At 37.6% G+C, this 19,627-nt stretch overlaps 1 protein-coding gene across 8 annotated transcripts in view; it reads left to right on the top strand.

The window, feature by feature from the left end:
• Rhot1 (ras homolog family member T1) overlaps nt 1-19,627 on the top strand; it is an 84,849-nt gene that overhangs the window by 51,996 nt on the left and 13,226 nt on the right. For 3 of the 8 annotated variants that reach the window (XM_070027232.1, XM_070027235.1, XM_070027234.1), the window contains 7 exons: nt 1,765-1,865; nt 5,363-5,493; nt 6,543-6,626; nt 8,302-8,421; nt 11,190-11,392; nt 12,432-12,527; nt 14,161-14,283. In XM_070027232.1, the coding sequence (XP_069883333.1) occupies nt 1,765-1,865; nt 5,363-5,493; nt 6,543-6,626; nt 8,302-8,421; nt 11,190-11,392; nt 12,432-12,527; nt 14,161-14,283 (858 nt within the window). Of the gene's footprint in view, nt 1-1,764; nt 1,866-5,362; nt 5,494-6,542; nt 6,627-8,301; nt 8,422-11,189; nt 11,393-12,431; nt 12,528-14,160; nt 14,284-15,745; nt 16,149-19,627 lie in introns of those variants that run through there. The other 5 variants (XM_070027236.1, XM_070027233.1, XM_070027237.1 and 2 more) reach the window with 4 other exon arrangements.

Raw genomic sequence — 19,627 nt, 5'->3', positions numbered from 1 at the left:
CCACCAAAAAGCCTGAAGTGGAGCTGTGGCTCCATTTGCTAGCCTTGAGTACAAAAGTTCAGGGACAGCACCTAGGACCTGAGTTCAAGCCACAGGACTAGCACAAAAACAAAAACAAACAAGCAAAAACCCTAAACTGTTTTAGTACTTCTTTGTTTGATTAAGAGAACTGGAAATAATGCTGTTGCATAATTCTTACTCCTTCAACATGGGAGAAACATTTTAATGGTTATTGAAGACTTGTTATTTTACTTTATTTTTTCTGGTATGAGGGTTTGAACTCAGGGCCTCACACTGGTAGGCAAATACTCTACACTCCCCTTGAACAACACTTCCATCCTTTACTTACTTTTTACACAATGTCTCCCAATTTTGTCTGGAACCAACCTCAAACTGTGCTCCTCCTTTATATGCCTCCTGTATAACTAGTATATATGTGGTATTCTTGATTACCATACTCTGACTCATGAATTTGTAGTAAGACTTAATAAAGATTTATCTACATCCTAATTGTGATGTGGTTGACATGTATAAGCCATTAAGGGAATCCTTTAATTTTTATGATGACATTGTTACTTTAGCCTTGATGAGACTAAGTTTTTCACTATTAGGAACTTTTCTTTTTTCAGATGTATCAGAAAGACTAACTAGTTTCTGGTACCTTTCAGTTATTTGGGGCCTTTTGTCAAAAATTTTGGATCCGTTTAATTGTCATCAAGATTGCCATTGGTTAGGAAACTAGATGTTTTTTTTTTTTTTGGGGTCCGGTCGTGGGGCCTGAACTCTGGGCCTGGGCGCTGTCCCTCAGCTCTTCAGCTCAAGGCTAGCTCTCTACCACTTGAGCCACAGCGCCACTTCCGGCTTTTTTTCTTTTTGCTTATGTGGTACTGGGGAATTGAACCCAGGGCCTCAGGCATGCAAGGCAAGCGCTCTACCACTGAGCCACCTTCCCAGCCCCAGAAACTGTATGTTGACTTTGGAAGCAGATAATATATTATCTCCCAGCTGTAGTATGTGTGTGCACACATGCACACATGCTTCTGAGGCTTGAACACTCTCCTGAACTTTTTTTGCTCAAGGTTAGTGATCTACCACTTGAGACACAGCTGTACTTCCAGCTTTTTTTTTTTGGTAGTTTAGTGGAGATAAGAGTCTCACAAACTTGGGGCTGGGAAGGTGGCTCAGTGGTAGAGTGCTTGCCTTGCATGCATGAGGCCCTGGGTTCGATTCCTTAGCACCACATATGCAAAAAAGAAAAAAAAGCCGGAAATGACACTGTGGCTCAAGTGGTAGAGTGCTTGCCTTGAGCTGAAGAGCTGAGGGACAGCGCCCAGGCCCAGAGTTCAGGCCCCACGACTGGACCCAAAAATAAAAATATAAAAAAAGAGTCTCACAAACTTTCCTGCCCAGATTGGCTTCAAACCATGATCCTTCGATCTCAGCCTCAGAAGTAGCTAGAATTATAGGTGTGAGACACCTGCTGTAGTTCTTACTGACCACTCTCAACTCACCTGTATAGATTTGTTATTTTCTTCATGTTGGGGAGATAAAAGAAATTGCCCTTGCTTTGCAAGCATTCTCCCTTCTCTGCTGTGAAAATGTCAGTGTAGCCAAATCCATAGTTGAGTTTGTAGGAAATTAAAGCAGCTTGATAAATACTATTTAGGAAGTCTAGTGGTTAACATTTCCTGAGTTGTTGGAATTTTCTTTTCTCTGAATGTTCATTTAGGAACTTTCTATCTTGTTAACATTACCCTTTCTTAGGCTTACCACCTACTTAGATGTACAGAGGTGCCTGGAATATTTGGGCTATCTAGGCTATTCCATATTGACTGAACAAGAATCTCAAGCTTCAGCCATTACAGGTAAGCGTCTAGATACTCAGTCAGTTTGTGATAAGGAATATTGTTGGGGCTTTATGGGCTTTGTTTTGTTTTATTTATTTTTTGTGCTGTTCCTGGGGCTTGAACTCAAGGCCTGAGTATTGTCCCTTAACTTTTTTGTTCAAGCCTTAGCACTCCTATCACTTGAGCTGCAGCTCTAATTTTGGCTTTTGGGTGGTTACAAATAAGAGCTTTATCTGTCCAAGGTGGGTTCAAACAGGGAATCTCAGATCTTAGCCTCTTGAGTAGCTAGGATTTTTTTTTTTTTTTTTTTTTTTTTTTTGTCGGTCGTGGGGCTTGAACTCTGGGCCTGGGCGCTGTCCCTCAGCTCTTCACCTCAAGGCGAGCGCTCTACCAATTGAGCTACAGCCACTTCCGGTTTTCTGGTAGTTTATTGGAGATAGGAGTCTTACGGTCTCTCCTGCCCGGGCTGGCTTTGAACCTCGATCCTCAGATCTCAGCCTCCTGAGTAGCTAGGATTATAAGCATGAGCCACCAGTGCCCAACTGGAATATTGCTTTTTAAGACTCCAGTTTCAGATGTTACGAAGAATAAAAGTAAATTCATTCTCATTAGTTCTTGTGTTTATGCTCTTTTAGCTTTCCTTGCTCAATTTTATTGTTCATTAGAACAGAAAAGAAGACTTCTAATCTACATCCTGGGAGTACTCCATTGATGAAAATGAGGGGGAACTATGGGCATTATTGTCTGTCATAGATTTTGAATATAAACTATATATTCTTGAGTGTGTTCACTCAAAGAAACCCATAGCTATGGAAATAATGAATTAGGGAATTAATTATTTCAGGAGTTTCTTATATCCTAGTTGTTATAAATCTGCTATATTTTACAGGAAACCCTAGCCCAAGAAGACAACCTTTTTAAAACTGATAGAACAAGTACCCTTTAAAAAAGTACTTAACTGGTTAGACAGAATTTATTACATATAAATAAGTATACTTTTACACATCTTACATGTGTGTTGTCATGGATGTTCTGTTACTATTTAACTATCTCATACTTATGGGTAGTATTTTTTAAAAAATCATTTTCAGTTCTTGATAAAATAAATAATGTCTCTAGTGAGGTCTGCTGTTGGATCTTAGGGTACATCTTAAAGAGATATCTTTAACTCAAGACGAGATGTCCCATTATTCTATTGTGCTGATAATACAGCATTGTTGAGCTGGGTGCTGGTGGCTTACACCTATAATCCTAGTTACTAAAGAGGCTGAGATCTGAGGAACATGGTTCAGACAACCCTAGCAGGAAAGCCCAGGAGACTCTTACCTCCAATAAACCACTCAGAAAACAGGAAGTGGTGGCTGTGGCTTGAGGTAGAGCACTCGCCTTGAGCTGAAGAGCTGAAGGACAGCCCCCAGGCCCAGAGTTCAGGCCTCAGAACTGACAAAATAAATAAATATAGCATTGTTTTCTAGCCTGCCTTTTTTTTTTTTGGTGCTAATAATAGAGGCTTTATGCCTTACTTGACTTTTTTACTCACAGCTTGTACTCTGCCACTTGAGCTATACCTCCACTCCCAGATTTTTGCTGATTAATTGTAGATAAGAGTTCCTTGAATTTGTCTGCTCACACTGGCTTTGAAACAGGAGCCTCAGATCTCAGCCTCCTGAGTAGCTTGGATTACAGTCATGAGCCACTACCTCCCAGTTACATGTATATCTGAAAGGCCTGCTAATGTTATATCTTTTCTCCACTTATAGATACAGCACCCAAAAAGGTACAGACTTTCAAATAACATCTTTTGGTTTTCACTCTTTTTATTTTTTTGGTTAGTCATAGAGCTTACTCTGAGCCTGGGCACTGTCCTTGAGCTCTTCAGCTCAAGGCTAGTGCTCTACCACTTGAGCCACAGCACCACTTCTGGCCTTTTCTGTTTGTGTGGTACTGAGGAATCGTACCCAGGGCTTCATGCATGTTAGGCAAGCACTCTACTGCTAAGCCACATTCCCAGCCTTGATTTTTAATTTATTATGACAGTAATTCATCATAGAATAAAATTAGATGGAAAGCTGGGAACAGTGGCTTAAACCTTTAATACTAGCTAGCTACTTGGGGAGTAGAGATCTGGGCATCTCAATTCAAGGCCAGCTTTGGCCCAAAAAAGTTCACTAGACTCCATCTCACTTCTTGGCACACTGGCATAATCCTATAGTCCCAGTTACAGAGGAAGCACAGAGAGAGAGAGAGAGAGAGAGAGAGAGAGAGAGAAAGAGAGAGAGTGTGTATGTGTTCCCAGCAACACAGGGAAGCAAAAATAGGAGAATAGGAGGATTAAATTTAAGGCTGGCCAGTAAAGAAAGCAAGTCCCTATCTCAGGCCAGGTTCTGGAGGCTCACACCTATAATCATTGCTACTAAGGAGGCTGAGATCTGAGGACCTCAACTTTAAGTTAGTCTGGCAGACAAATCCAAGAGACTCATCCCCAGTTAACTGGCGAAGTAGAGGTATAGCCCAAGTGGTAAAGTACCAACCTTGAGCAAAGAAAAGCTAAGCAAGAGCTTGAGGCCCTGACTTGAAGCCCCAATACCAGCAAAAAATAAGAGATTCTCAATGAATGACCACCACAAAAAATAATTGTGGTATAATGTTAACTGTATTCACAGTTTTTTTAAAATTTCTATCTTTTTAATTTTTATCTTTATTGGCAACACTAGGTTTGTACTCAGGCTCTTAGGCTTGCTAGGAAGGGACTCTACCATTGAGTTACACTTCCCGCCCTTTGTTCATTTTTTAGGATTTGTTTTTAGTGAAAGTATATTACTTATTTTATGGTAAAATAAATGTCATTACATTTACATTAAGTCAACTTTCCCATATGCATTATATTTAGTAGTTAATAGCACATACAGCCTGAGTGTTAGATAGTATGTGTATAGATGAAACACTTCATAAAAGTGATAAAGAGGCTGGGAATATAGCTTAGTGGTAGAGTGTTTGCCTAGCATGCACAAAGAAAGCCCTGGTTTCAATTCCTCAGCACCACATAAACAGAAAAGGCCAGAAGAGACACACAGTCTCAAGTGGTAGAGTGCTCATCTTGAGCAAAAAGAAGCTCAGGGGCAGTGCTCAGGTCCTGAGTTCAAGCCCCAGGACTGGCAACAAAAACAAAAACAGAAGTGATAAAGAGCAAGACCTAGTTTTGCAAAAGGTGGAATGGAAGCATAGTGAGTTTTAAGTGTTATATATGTATTTATGTTGTTATTATTATTATTATCATTATTACTATTTTGCCAGTTGTAGGGCCTGAACTCTGGACCTGGGCGCTGTCCCTCAGCTCTTCAGCCCAAGGCTAGCGCTCTACCAGTTGAGCCACAGCGCCACTTCCGGCTTTTTCTGCTTATGTGGTGCTGAGGAATTGAACCCAGGGTCTCATGCATGCAAGACAAGCACTCTACCATTGAGCCACCTTCCCAGCCCAGTCTTATGTATTTATTGTTTTGTGTATTTCTTTTTAGTGACAAGAGATAAAAAAATAGACCTGCAGAAAAAACAAACTCAAAGAAATGTGTTCAGATGTAATGTAATTGGAATGAAAGGCTGTGGGAAAAGTGGAGTTCTTCAGGCTCTTCTTGGGAGAAACTTAATGGTGAGTTCTCAGAATATAAACTTCATTCATCAAATTTTATAGTAATTGTATTACATAGTTTTGTGTTTTTGTTTTTGTTTTTTGTTGGTCGTGGGGATTGAACTCTGAGCCTGGGCACTCTCCCTCACCTCTTCAGCTCAAGGCTAGCTCTCTACCACTTGAGCCACAGCGCCACTTTCAGTTTTCTGGTGGTTCATTGGAGATAAGAGTCTCATGGACTTTCCTACCTGGGCTTGCTTTGAACCGTGATCCTCAGATCTCAGTCTCCTGAGTAGCTAAGGTTATAGGCATGAGCCACTGGTGCCCAGCTGGATTACTTAGTTTTTATAGTCATGAATCTTTTTAGATGACTGATAGAATTCATTGGCCTATGTATATTAGAGAAATACATCTAAAATATAGGACCAAGCATCGTGGACTACATCTGAAATCCAAGGTTTGGAGGCTGAGGCAGGAGGATCACAAGTTCCAGACCAGGCTAGGCTACACTGTAAGACCCTATCAAGACAGGGGGAAAGATGGGTTGAGAGTGGGATATCTTGTTTCACTGTTTAGTGGGGATTAAATGACTATACATATGAAAGTACCTAACACAATCCTTGCCATAAATGTATAATTTTATGTATGTATGTACAAAATGTTTCAAATTTAGTACTGGTAGCTTAATAATGATAGTATTTTGTTATGTATAAAATATTTCAAATTTAGTAATGATAGCTATTAGTTCTGATTACTTTGTTCAATAAGAAGATTGATTTTCAGAATAATTTCATGTGTAACCAAATTATGACAATTGCCAGCAGGTGTCTCTAGTGTATACTTTCTCTTCAGTACTGCTTTCACCTTATGCAGACAAATGCATCTTTTGTGTTAAGACCCAAAGAACTAAGAAACATAAATAATCCTTTTGTACTGATGAACTGTATACAAGCATAAAGAATGCCCTTTATTTGTAATTTATCCTTGTACATATACAAAGGTATGTGTGTTGATGAAAACTAATTTCTGTGATGTCTTATTGTAAATTGAGATTTTGGTTCTGTTTTCAGAGGCAGAAGAAAATTCATGATGATCATAAATCCTATTATGCAATTAATACTGTTTATGTATATGGACAAGAAAAATATTTGTTGGTAAGAATTTCTGTGATACAAAGATTTTATTTGTTGAACTTATTTTTCCATGACTGAAACACTGGCTTTAATATAACATCTATATTGTAGAAACTGTGTACAGTATTTTTTACCTGGTTTGTTCATTGTAATGTTCATTCCTTCAATCTACGTGATTATTGAACAGGTATGGAAACAATAATGCATCTATTTGTACACTTATGCACTTAATAGTATGTTTTAGCTATACTTGATTGTAGCTATACCACAGTAATAAAGACAAAAATAAAGTTTAAGTTCTATTGGATTAAAAAAAAAATTCTATCACTATTGACTAAAAATCAGCATGAAAGCAGTGCTGTGCTTGGTAGTTTATATGTAATCTGAATCAAGTTTATCTATTAGGGAAGAGGATAACTTAAGAATATATGACAGAAACAAAGAACCCCCACTCATCTGGTTGAACCACTACTAAATAACCCCATGCTGCTGATCACATATATGGTATATAACATATGAGCACCGTTATATATTACAGACTGTGATAGACAATTTGCTCCAGGAAAGTTAGAATGAACTTGTGACTTTAAATGAGCATCATTATTCCACAATACTGTGAATTTCCGGAAATTAAGTAATCACTTAATCACAATCAAAAAAAAAAAAAAAAAAAAAAAAGAACCTTGGGGAAGGGAGGGAGGGAGGGGATGGTAGGGGGAAAACAATGGAGGGGGTAACAATGTTCAAGAGGAAGTGGAAGTGTACTCATTACCTCACTCATGTAACTGTAACCCTCTGTATAGTATCTTTACAATAAAAAAAATTAAAAAAAAAAAAAAAAAGAATATATGACAGAAAGCCGGGCGCTGGTGGCTCATGCCTGTAATCCTAGCTACTCAGGAGGCTGAGATCTGAGGATTGCGGTTCAAAGCCAGCCCGGGCAAGGGAGACCATGAGACTCCTATCTCCAATAAAACACCAGAAAACCGGAAGTGGCGCTGTAGCTTAAGTGGTAGAGCGCTTGCCTTGAACTGAAGAGCTGAGGGACAGCGCCCAGGCCCAGAGTTCAAGCCCCACGACTGACTAAAAAAAACAAAAACAAAAACAAGAATATATGACAGAATGATCTGATTGAAAAGATACCATGCTATATAGTTGAAAATGGTAATATGCTGTCCTTAGATCTAGTCATTGCATTTTCAACTTTGGTCCACCTTTGGTTAGTTGTGTGACTTTCACCAAGGGACTTACTCTTTGTGAGCCTAAATTTTTTTATTTTGTTAACTCTTCAGTGAAAAGTTTCTAACAAATATTAAGTACTGGAAAAAAGTTCTTTTTCCAAATTTTTAAAAATAGTTTATTTTGCCAGATGATCACATTGGATATTTTAAACATTTTACTCTTTCTGATAAAGGTTTGTCAGTCTCGTTGTAAACCTTGTTAGTTTCCTATTCTCTTGTAGTTTTAAATATTGGGTATTCAGTAAATATTGTTGAATGTTAATTTTCCTTTTTTCTAATTCATGCACTATTCTTTGCAAGTCATATTTTTCATGTCTCAGACTATGCTTGTAATAATAGTGCTTAACAGCACTTTTTAAATTAGGAAGTCTAGTTGAACAAGTCATAATACATCATGATGTTGTATGTTAAAATTATGGTATTGATGATTTTCATTATCTTTTTCTTTTTACAAGTTGCATGATATCTCAGAATCGGAATTTCTAACTGAGGCCGAAATCATTTGTGATGTTGTGTGTCTGGTATATGATGTCACTAATCCCAAGTCCTTTGAGTACTGTGCCAGGATTTTTAAGGTTTGTAGATTATCGCTAAACATAATATGTGGTGTTTTAATGGAATTGCAATGTAATGTTTCCTACCCAAAAAGAAGCAACAAAATCATTTCTACAGTTAAAAAAAAGGGGCTGGGAAGGTGGCTCAGTAGTAGAGCGCTTGCCTTGCATGCATGAGGCCCTGGGTTCGATTCCTCAGCCACCACATAAGCAAAAAAAAGAAAAAAGCCGGAAGTGTCACTGTGGCTCAAGTGGTAGAGCGCTAGCCTTGAGCTGAAGAGCTGAGGGACAGCGCCCAGGCCCAGAGTTCAGGCCCCACGACTAGACCCCCCCTCCCAAAAAAAAAGAAAAAAACCCACAAAAAACCTGGATCTTTACCCTCCCCCTTCTTGCTTCATACTACAATGGTAGAATATCACGTTGGGGTTCCCTACCTCCCACACATGACTCATATATTCCTGGTTAAGAATGTCCAAATAGTCATCTGTGACTCATGGCTGTAATTTTTATCTGGGAGGCTAAGAATAGGAGGATTGCTGATCAGAGTCAGCCTGGGCAAAACAGTTTACAAGATCCTCATCTCAACCCATAGCTGGCATAGTAGTGCACAGCCATCATACCAAGCTACATTGGAGACAGACTATACTGGGGGTGGGAGTGGGGGAGGGGTAGGAATTATGGTGCCAGGCCATCAAAGGTAGAAAAATCTATGAGACTCAATCTTAATGGAGGGAAGATGGAGAGCTGGGCATGGTGGCATGCTCCTGTCATTCCAGCTATGACAGAAAGCCTAAAATAGACAGCATGAGGTCCAACTTCATGCCTAGGGAGGGCAGGGAACAAAACTATCTCAAAATAACCAGCATACAAAAGGGCTGGAGGCATAGCTCAACAGTAGGCCACTTGGCCTGGCAAACGTGAAGCCCTGAGTTCAAATCGCAGTGCTGCCAAAAGAGAAAAAGAACTGTTGGGGCTGGGAATGTGGCTTAGTGGTAGAGTGCTTGCCTAGCATGCATGAAGCCCTGGGTTCAATTCCTTAGTACTACATAAACAGAAAAGACCGGAGGTGACTCTGTGACTCAAGTGGTAGAGAGAGCGCTAGCCTTGAGTATAAAGAGGCTCGGGAACAGAGTCCAGGCCCTGACTTCAAGCCCCAGGACTGGCAGAAAAAAAAGGAAAAAAAAAACAAACAACTTTTGCATTAATGGGAAGGTCTTCTTGGCTGTTAGAAATACATATGGATTATATTTTACCAATTATTCCAAGAATAACTCCAGGGCAAGGGAATAAACCAGAGGTTTGGAAAGTTTATCAGTTTATGTTTTTTTTTTTTAGATTATCAACAACAGTCAATAGGAAGGGGGGTGAGGGGGGTGGGAGATAGGAAGGGATGGGAAGGGGAAACAAAGGAGGAGGCAACAATGCTTGATAAGAAATGTACTCATTGGGGCTAGGAAGGTGGCTCAGTGGTAGAGAGCTTACCTTGCATGCATGAGGCCCTGGGTTCGATTCCTCAGCACCACATAAGCAAAAAGAAAAAAGCTGGAAGTGGCGCTGGGGCTCAAGTGGTAGAGCGCTAGCCTTGAGCTGAAGAGCTGAGGTATAGTGCCCAGGCCCAGAGTTCAGGCCCACGACCAGACCAAAAACAAAAAACAAAAAAACAAAAAAAAAACAAAGAAATGTACTCATTATCTTGCCCATGTAATTGTAACCCCCCTATACGGTATTTTCACAATTAAAAAAAAAAGTCAATAGGAAGAAAAACTGTATGCACAAAGGTAATTTAATCTAGCATAGTTTTAGGTAGCAAACCAGAGATCTAACAGTAGAAGAATGAATTTCCAAATAATTCTGATGAATATAGACAATACAGTATTACATTTTAAATATTATTACCAGCATGACTATGACTGTATAAACATATAAATAAATACATATACTCAAACACTAGAAGTATCATGGAAAAAATAGTCAAAATAATCTTTGTTAAGTATAAGGTGGACTTTTTGTTTCATCGTGTTTTTTCTTTTTAATTAAAAAAATCTTTAAAAAAATACAGTGAATCTAAAGAATTAGAATTGGTCTGTTTTGTTAGCAAAGTGATGTTTTTTGTGGGCAGGGGTGGTACTAGGGCTTGAATTCAGGTCCATGTTCTCACTTGGTGGTTTTACTCAAAGCTGGCACTGTACCACTTGAACTATACCTCTACCTCCAAAAAAGTGATCCTAGTCATATTTACTATGAGAATGATTTACCCTACTACAAACTTTGCCTCTCAGTTCACTTTCCCTGTTTAAAATTATAGTGCTAGGCGCTCATATCTGCAATCCTACCTATTCAGGAGATTCAGATTTTAGGATACGGGTTCAAAGTCAGCTTGGGCAAGAAAGTCCAAGAGCCTTTTACCTCTATTTAGCCACAAAAAAGTTGGAAATAGATCTTTGGCTCAAGTGACAAAGTGTCCGCCTTGAGCAAAAAGCTCAGGGCCAAGTACTCAGGCAAACAAAAACAATTATTGCTTTGCCTATCCTGAGGAAGGTTTTTTTTTTTCTTTTGTTGTTTTTTTAGTAGAGTTGACTTTATTGAATGAGCTGCCACTCTGTTATTTTTTCCCCTATAATTCATTCCATATCCTTATAATTCATTTCACTAAGTATTATTTTATATGATTAGAGATACATACACATTGGGCCTTTGTGTTTTCCCCTAAGAGTTTTTAGTTGACATTTAGTTAAAATAGTAACCTGGAGGCTTGTCATCAAATTTTGATTTTATTTTTTATTCTGTAGCAACACTTTATGGACAGCAGAATACCCTGCTTAATCGTAGCTGCCAAGTCAGACCTGCATGAAGTTAAACAGGAATACAGTATCTCACCTACTGATTTCTGCAGGAAACATAAAATGCCTCCACCTCAAGCCTTCACTTGCAATACTGCTGATGCACCCAGTAAGGATATCTTTGTTAAGTTGACAACCATGGCCATGTACCCGTAAGTACTTGCTCTGTCTTTGTTTTAATGTTGCATGGTTCATAATAACATTGCATGCCATTGTTAGCCATGAGGGGGTTCTTTGTCACTTAGAAGTTGTTCAGCAACAGAAAGAGACTTCATAATGAGAAGGTGCAAATTTGGGCAGCTGCAAGTTTGGTTTGGGTGTCATAATAAAACAATGTAAAGAGTGCTTTTGGCAATATTTGTGTATTTTTGAGCAAGCTTTAGCTCTCCTTTTAACACAGCCTCCCACTCAGAATTTAAAATTAGCCTCATACCAATAAAATGGGTTTGGCGTCATATTATTTTATGTTTATAAGGCATTTTTGATTATGAACTCAAAATTCATTTTTCAATTTTTCTGCTGATTAATTGAGCTTGGGCATATGAAGGATTTAAATATCTTTTGTAAATTTATCTTGTTTTATGTTTGAATTCAGAATATGGTATTTTTTTAAGTACTATCAAAAGTAGCTGTGATCAGAATTTCCACATATGAACGTTTTGCATTATATGAGTCACAAATTTCATGTACATTTATTATATATCTATACATGCATATGTATAAGCATGTAACTGTGTTTACCTTTGTAGTTTACTAACAGCCTTAAAATCGCATGATTCTCAATGACATTCTCCTCAAGAATAAATTCTCCTTATGTATAAATTCTGTTTTATAACAAAATAGCTTTTCAGGCAGTGCGTTTCTCAGGACCAAATAGCTTGTTTTGATTACTATTAGGTTATTCTCTAAATAATTGTCTTTTTATGATAACTGTAGCTCAAATAGAGTAATAATCAAACATTATTAGAAACCAAGACTGAGACTTCCCAGAAAGATGTTAATTTGTACAGATTTTTAAATCAGGGTTAACTTTACTGGTATTCCATTAGCTAATAGTTTTTAAAAAATATGCAGCAAACCTTTGAATTTTTATTTGTAATGGAAAACAAGTCATACCTATTAGTATAAGATAAGCAAAACTTTATTTATGTTTTACCTTTGCTTTAAAACTCTCATGTATGTTATCTACAGAGAGGATCATTACAGAGGCAGACTCTCCCGAGACATGGGCAACACTGATAGAATAGAGAATTTGAGAAAAATCTGGGTCTTTCTAAAAACTGCTTTGTAAGTTACTTTTTCTTTATGACTTCTGTGGGACTTTGTTGACATTTTCTTATAGGATGAACAAATCTCCTTTGTTGCTATAATTTACATTAGTAATTATCTAGAAACGCACTGCTTGGTCAGACTTACTGCCTAACTGTATATTGTGTTATCTTCTTTACTATGTAAACATACTTTTAAAAGCCCTATAAGTAACTCCAACTGTTTTTAGATCTATATCTTTAAAGTATTTTACTATAATTATTGTTGTATGTGTGTATATATGATAAATGTACATACATGGACACTTATTTATATAATTGATCCCAAACTACTTCTCATGAAGCATCTGGCTGTTGCTAAGCATACTTTGCATCTCTCCTTTTTGGTGGGTGGAGCTTGTGTATGTTGAAGTTAGATTCAGTTTTTAAAATAACAGATGGATTCCAGTATGACAGCTGGCAGTGACTTAGTAGCAGTGATAACGTTTATCATCACAAGTCAGATTTTAAAAAAGAATGTCTTGAGCATTAACTCTCAAAATTAATTCTTGTTTTTCTTCATGTTGGGAATTAGGCATTATTGGGATGCTGCTAATCTCTACAACCATGCACCGTGTGCTGTGGTCGTCAGATCTCACAAGCTAAGCCAAGTCAGATTGAGCCAGTCCTTTGACTGAGAGGCCTCTAAATGATGAGGTGTTACAGGAAGTGGTGGCATTGATTCATCAGGTGGCGCTCTTCTGAGTGGGTTCGGCGCCAATACTTCTTCATGGGTGGTGTGATGGCTTTGTATGTCTGAGTGGCTCTGACCACTGAATAGTCAATGGAGACTCCCCACTTTGTTAGTCAGGGCCTAGGTGAAATGGGTTGCTCTATGTGCTGTACTTAGTAGTGCACCTCCACTCAACCAGAAAGGAGTCAGAAATCTCCCTAAATTTCATAACCAATTTCAATTGGATCCATTTTTGAGTTTTACATTTTTACCTGAAGTTTCATACTATCATACTTAGCTGCTATGTTTTGGTAGCTGATGAAATTAACCCTGTATTTTGTTCTAGTGGAAATTTATGAAGCACTTTGATTTCCTGCGGGAGCCAGGGTGCTTGATGAATTAAAGACGATGTTGTTCATATCTTCTCAGGGTTGAATATACTCGTCTTTTGACTCTTTTGTGTATTTGTCACTATTCTCCTTCCTGGTTTCCAGGCATGTGTGTGTGCTGAGGGAGGAGAAGGAGGAAGGAATGATTATTTAAATGCTAGCCTTGTCCTTTTAGTTGATGCTATGGCTTACTCAGTTTTTGTTTTTATTAATTTAGATGAGGGTGCCATCTATTGCTGTGCATATTTATTCCACTGATTCTCCTCTAATAATTTTTCCATTCCCCCTTCCAAAAAAAAAAAAAAAACCACAACACATAAGTGTTAGATAAAGTTCCCTAGATTTTCTACAGGGAGGAAGGAGGACACTATTGCTGTTTATTATGTTTTTGATAAATGTGGAATTCTGCACAACTTTAGCATGCCCCACACTGTCCTTTTCCTTTCTACAAAGAGTGTTGCTTATGCCTAAATCTTTTTTTTTAAGTTGGCACACCTGACCTGTGCCATATTTGTAAGAACTCAACCCTGTCCTTCTGTGTGTTTTCGCAGCCATGCCCGGTTACGCTGTATGTGCACCTGCAACAGGTGTACATTTTGCATCTGTCAGAACTTCCTCAACTCAGACTTGCTGCAATCTGTAAAGAACAAAATCTTCACTGCAGTTCTTAACAGGTTCTTAACTTTATTTACTGGGTACCAGGCATTCTGTTAAAATACAAAAGAAAACAATATTTATTATATAGATACTCATTGCCAAGCCAACATGCCAACTGATGCCCAACTAACTTTCACTAAAATCCTCACTGTGATGAAATGTTTATTTTGGGAAGCATCCTTCATAATGTTTTTTTCAGTTAATAGAGTTAGTTTGAGGATTGCAAAATAAGATTAAAAATTTTTTATTAGAGAGCTTAAATTATCTTTTATATTAGAAGATAATATGTGTAGGGAAAATTAAATTCTTTTGGCTATGCATTGTAGAAATAGATAAGAGCTTTTCTAGTAAGAAAAAGGGATTCCAAACAAAAATTCTTATGTGTTACATTGTACTCCACTTATATTCACCTGATATATCTTATTAAAATCATACTAATATCAACAGTGTTTTGAATTTAAAAACCTTCTATTCTTGAAAACACTTATAACCTAATCTGCCTTTACTTTTTAAAAAGTACCTAGAATATTCACTTGAAAGAACATGCTTTCTGGATACAAGGATAATAACCAACTTTTAAGGACTTGAAGGTATATGAAAAAGAAAAAACAAGATCTATAACACTGGTTTTTGAGCTCTGTACACTTGATCAAAAGTATGAAATTTTCCTGTAAAGTTGTAATGCTTAAAAAAAAAAAGGAAAGAATGCATTTATTCCCTCAAAGCAACAAACTTGGAAGGTTACATTCTTATTCGTGTCATGTTGTTTTTTGTAAATCAGTATTTTTTGAGAACTTAAAAGTTCATGTAATGTTAATTTGTGTCTGATATCAAATTTTCAGGTGTTTAAGGGTGAATTAAAATCATTTATTGACAGCTGGGTTTGATTTAATGGATGCTCAAGCTAAATAACAGATTTTGGTTAGGAATGACTGAAGATATTTGGTCCACCACTGTATACTCACTTAGTACTAGACTCTAGCTATGTCAAATAATCATAGTTTGAGTCCACCAATAGAGTTAGGTCTGTTAAATAATGAAACTGTTTCTGAAGTGAGTCAGATACTGATTTTGAAGGCATTCCGAAAGAGTTTGAGCACTAGCAGCTCTGGAGTAAGAATGCAGCCATCTCAGGACTGCTTTGAAGGGATTACTACATTCATTTGGTAGTAAAGTTCTGCCTCTGACCTTTAATGACTCTTGTAAAGGAATAATCAGACAGTTCCCCTCATGATGATTGGCTGGGAAAATGCAAGGCTAGTTCAAACCAAACAATATTCAGGAGCTCTGTTGTTGGGAATCTTCAGTTGGAAGAGATTCTAGAATTCATCTGGCCTAACCTCCTATTAGAATGCTTTCCTGCAAGCCTTCCTGAGAGAGTGCTGTTTATTTGCTGGTGACTTTCTTCTTTGGAGAGGGTTTTTACTTTTGTTTTTTTTTTAAACTAAAATGCTTTCCCTGTAACTTTCTCTCCTTTAGTTTTAGTTCTGCCCTTTAGAACAACATACGACTATTCTACTCCCTTCTTCAACATAGCAAACCTTCAGACATTTGAAGACGACCATCATGTCTCCCCTAATTTTCTCTTCTCCAGGTAGAACATCCCCATTTCTTTCAGCCTTTTCTTAAATTAGATGCTTTAGTGGTCTCATTATTCCTGGTGGTCCTTGTCTGAAAGCTATTAACTTTCCAGAGTACCTCTTAAGAGCTGCCACCCAGAACAGAGAACAGTGTTACGTATATAGTCTGACAAGTCCAGAATAGTGGACAGTCATGTCCTGCAATGAGGACATTTGTCTGGTGCATGAACTCACTTCTTAGCAGGCCATCACACTGTGACATATAATATTTTGGAGTTAATTGAATCAGATTTTTTTTCTTTCTGTGAACTGCTAATAAGGCAGGTGTCCCTTCTTCTATAATTGTGCATTAAACATTTTTAGTTGACTTTTTGAATGTAAATACAGATACATATATAATTTATTATGTGTCATATTCTTTTGAATTCATTTGTTCTAGCGCAGTCATTTCAAACATTTCTATCATTTGTCCCATTATATACTCTCTCTCTCTGCATTTTGTTACTTGCAAATTTGTTAGCTATGTCTTATCTTTCAAGTTACTCATAAAATAATGTTGAGTACCTATAAGTTGGAGAGAGAAAAGGGTTCAAGCCCTATAGTATTCCATTAGGGAACTTTTACCATTGGCTGGTTCAGAATTCTTGAGAAGATTTTTTTCAGTCAGTTAAAAATGTTATTGAAGCTGAGTGCTGGTGGTTCATCCCTGTAATCTTAGCTACTCAGGATACTGAGACCTGAGGATCATGGTTGAAGCCAACTCAGGCAGGAAAGTCCATGAGACTCTTATATCTCCAATTAACCAGCAAAAGAAACCAGAAGTGGTAGTGTGGCTCAAGTAGTAGTAAAGGACTGTGATCAGGCCCTGAGTTCAGGCCCAAGTACTAGCGTATGCACGTGTGTGCGCGTGCATGGTGTGCACACACGCACACACAGACAGACAGATAGATACAGATTGTTGAGGCCTGGCATGTAGTGCCATATACCTGTTATCCTAACACTTGGAAAGCTGTGGCAAGAGAATCACCAGATGAGCCTGAGCCAATTTTATTTTCTTATGAGAGATTTCAGGAAGGGTTTTCTGAAAGTACTGTATAATTTTTACCACACTCGGCATAGAAAGTAATGTCTTATCTTGGTAAACATACTTTGGCTCCCAGTAATCGCTGATTACAAACTACCAATTTTAATACCTATTCTAGAAACTTTTGATTGCTCATGATAACAGATTGATTCGTTTTCTTCATTGTTGGTGGCAGTTTTTTTACCTAAGTTGGTTTAATCAGCTTCCAGATGAAATAGGTTAGATGTGCCTTAAATTGATGTGCTTGCTCTTAGTAAATTACTCTACAATGTTCCTCAAAGAGGAAGCAGTACATTTTGTCATATCTGTTTATAAACTGGAAGTGACTTGATGGTAGTGGCAGCACACATCTGATAATATCTGATAATCAGGAATAGACAAATGAGCAGGGAAACCAGTGTACTTTTCACAAAATGCCTTTCTTATCCCTGTAGGTGCTTCAGTTGTTTATTTGATAGAAGTGGAATTTGGGGGGTTTTATATTGAAGTCTATTCCAGGTAGGAAAGGAAGTAGGTAAGCAAAGTAGGTGGGTGGAGGCCAGAAACTCAGTTTCTAAATGATATAAATGATTGTGGTAAGAAACCAGTAGAACTGTAGGCTGTGACCAGCTCTGTCTGCAAAAGACTAGAAAATAAGATTTCTTTGTGAAACTTCCTGATATTGATGAATAGCAATTTTAAAGCTTTAAAAGTAATCAAAATATTTACAGGCCACTAGTCTTAAGGGAGGCAAATAAAGGACATGTAAAGAATGAAAATGTCGCCAGGGACTAGTGGCTCACACATGTAATCCTAACTACTCAGGCTGAGATCTGAGGATCATGGTTCAAAGCCAGCCTGGGCATGGGTTAGCCTCAAAACCAAGATCTGCCTACTCCCAGCCTCCCAAGTAGCTAGAGTTACAGGTATGAGCCACTGGTACATGGCTAGAAAAAAAATTATTAGTACTTTCTACTTAAAATATGCAAAGTTGATCTGGGGGTGTGGCTCAAGTGGCGCAACCATTTGACTAACAAACATAGGCCTTGAGTTCAAACCCAGTACCCAAAACAAGTAAGCTTTCTATCATTTGTCCCATTATATACTCTCTCTCTAAATTTGGTAGGTATGTCTTATCTTTCAAGTTACTCATAAAAAATAATGTTGAGTACCTATAAGTTGGAGAGAGAAAAGGGTTCAAGCCCTATAGTATTCCGTTAGAGAACTTTTACCATTGGCTGGTTCAGAATTCTTGAGAAGATTTTTTTCAGTCAGTTAAAAATGTTATTGAAACTGAATGCTGGTGGTTCATCCCTGTAATCTTAGCTACTCAGGATACTGAGACCTGAGGATCATGGTTTGAAGCCAACTCAGGCAGGAAAGTCCGTGAGACTCTTATATCTCCAATTAACCAGCAAAAGAAACCAGAAGTGGTAGTGTGGCTCAAGTAGTAGTAAAGGACTGTGATCAGGCCCTGAGTTCAAGAAGGCAGACTTTTAGCATGACAGACAAATGTCACTGAAAATATAACCAAGTTTTAAAAGAAGAAAATTTCATAACATATTTAGAATTGGCTCAATTCATACTGGGGTTCTGTCCAAAACAGGACTTAAGTATTCTGAATGAATAAGTCATTTGTTAGTCCATGAAACTCTTATCTCTAATAAAGTACTCAGAAAAGGCCAGGATTGGGGCTGTGGCTCAAAGTGGTAGAGTGTTAGCCTTGAGCCAAAGGAGCTCAGAGACAGCACCCAGCCCTGAGTTCATGCCCCAGAACCAGCATCAGCTAGACATGGTGGTACTTGTTATCCTAGTAACAATGAGAAGCCTAAAATAACCAGACAGTGGTCCAGGATGTTCTCTGTAGGGAAATGAGACTCTATCTTAAAAATTACCAGCACAGTAAAGTGGTAATAAATGTGGCTCAGTGGTAAGAGCACCTGCATAGCAGGCCCAAAGTCTGGGATTCAGACCCCAGTTTGAATCAGTTTTCAGTTAATTGAATATATACTGACTTCAACATTTGAAAGTAGGGTTAAATCATACCTACATCTATCTTGCATCTAACTGTTCTGTGTAATTACAGTTTCACAAAAATCTGAGTAATGTTTTCCTTTAGAATAATTTGTAAATAACTAGAATTATTTGTATTTAGGAGGTTTATTAACATGTGGTCAGATGACTTTTAATCTTTGGGACTTAACTTCGTTTCCAATAGTATAAAAACACCTTTTGAAACTTTTAATTTTTAAATATGAAAGTGATAAACTGGTTTTGTAGGATGAGCTTGATTGTTGGTTTGAACTACCCAAGATTATTATTTCTTAAGTATATCTTACATTCCTACTTTGTATGTGAATGTTACACTATAGTGTGCTAAAAATTTATCCTTTTTAGGTGTTTGTTTTCATTTGTCTGTGCTAGTCATTTTTTAATCCTCTGGATCTCTTTCATGACTAGGTTTACATATATAATCCTTCTACTTCTAACCTATAATTTAATCAAAAATTGTTTTAGATTTATTATTTTGGTGTAATTCTTTTAGCACGTATTTTTGCTTTAGAATTTTTTTTCATTCCATTTAATTGTTTGCATTTTCCATATAAGTTACTTGTTAATGTTTTTTCTTAAGTTCAGTAGCAGCATTTTGGCAAGTAAGTACATAATTCACCCAGAATACTTACAGAGATCTAAAAATCTAGTGAACAATCATTGTGC

Source organism: Dipodomys merriami, unplaced genomic scaffold (assembly GCF_024711535.1).
Source record: "Dipodomys merriami isolate MVZ:Mamm:240054 unplaced genomic scaffold, mDipMer1.0.p SCAF_19, whole genome shotgun sequence".
In the NCBI taxonomy this organism is placed as follows: domain Eukaryota; kingdom Metazoa; phylum Chordata; class Mammalia; order Rodentia; family Heteromyidae; genus Dipodomys; species Dipodomys merriami.
Note: the sequence above shows the minus strand (reverse complement) of the source record. Positions and strands in the feature narration are given on the sequence as shown.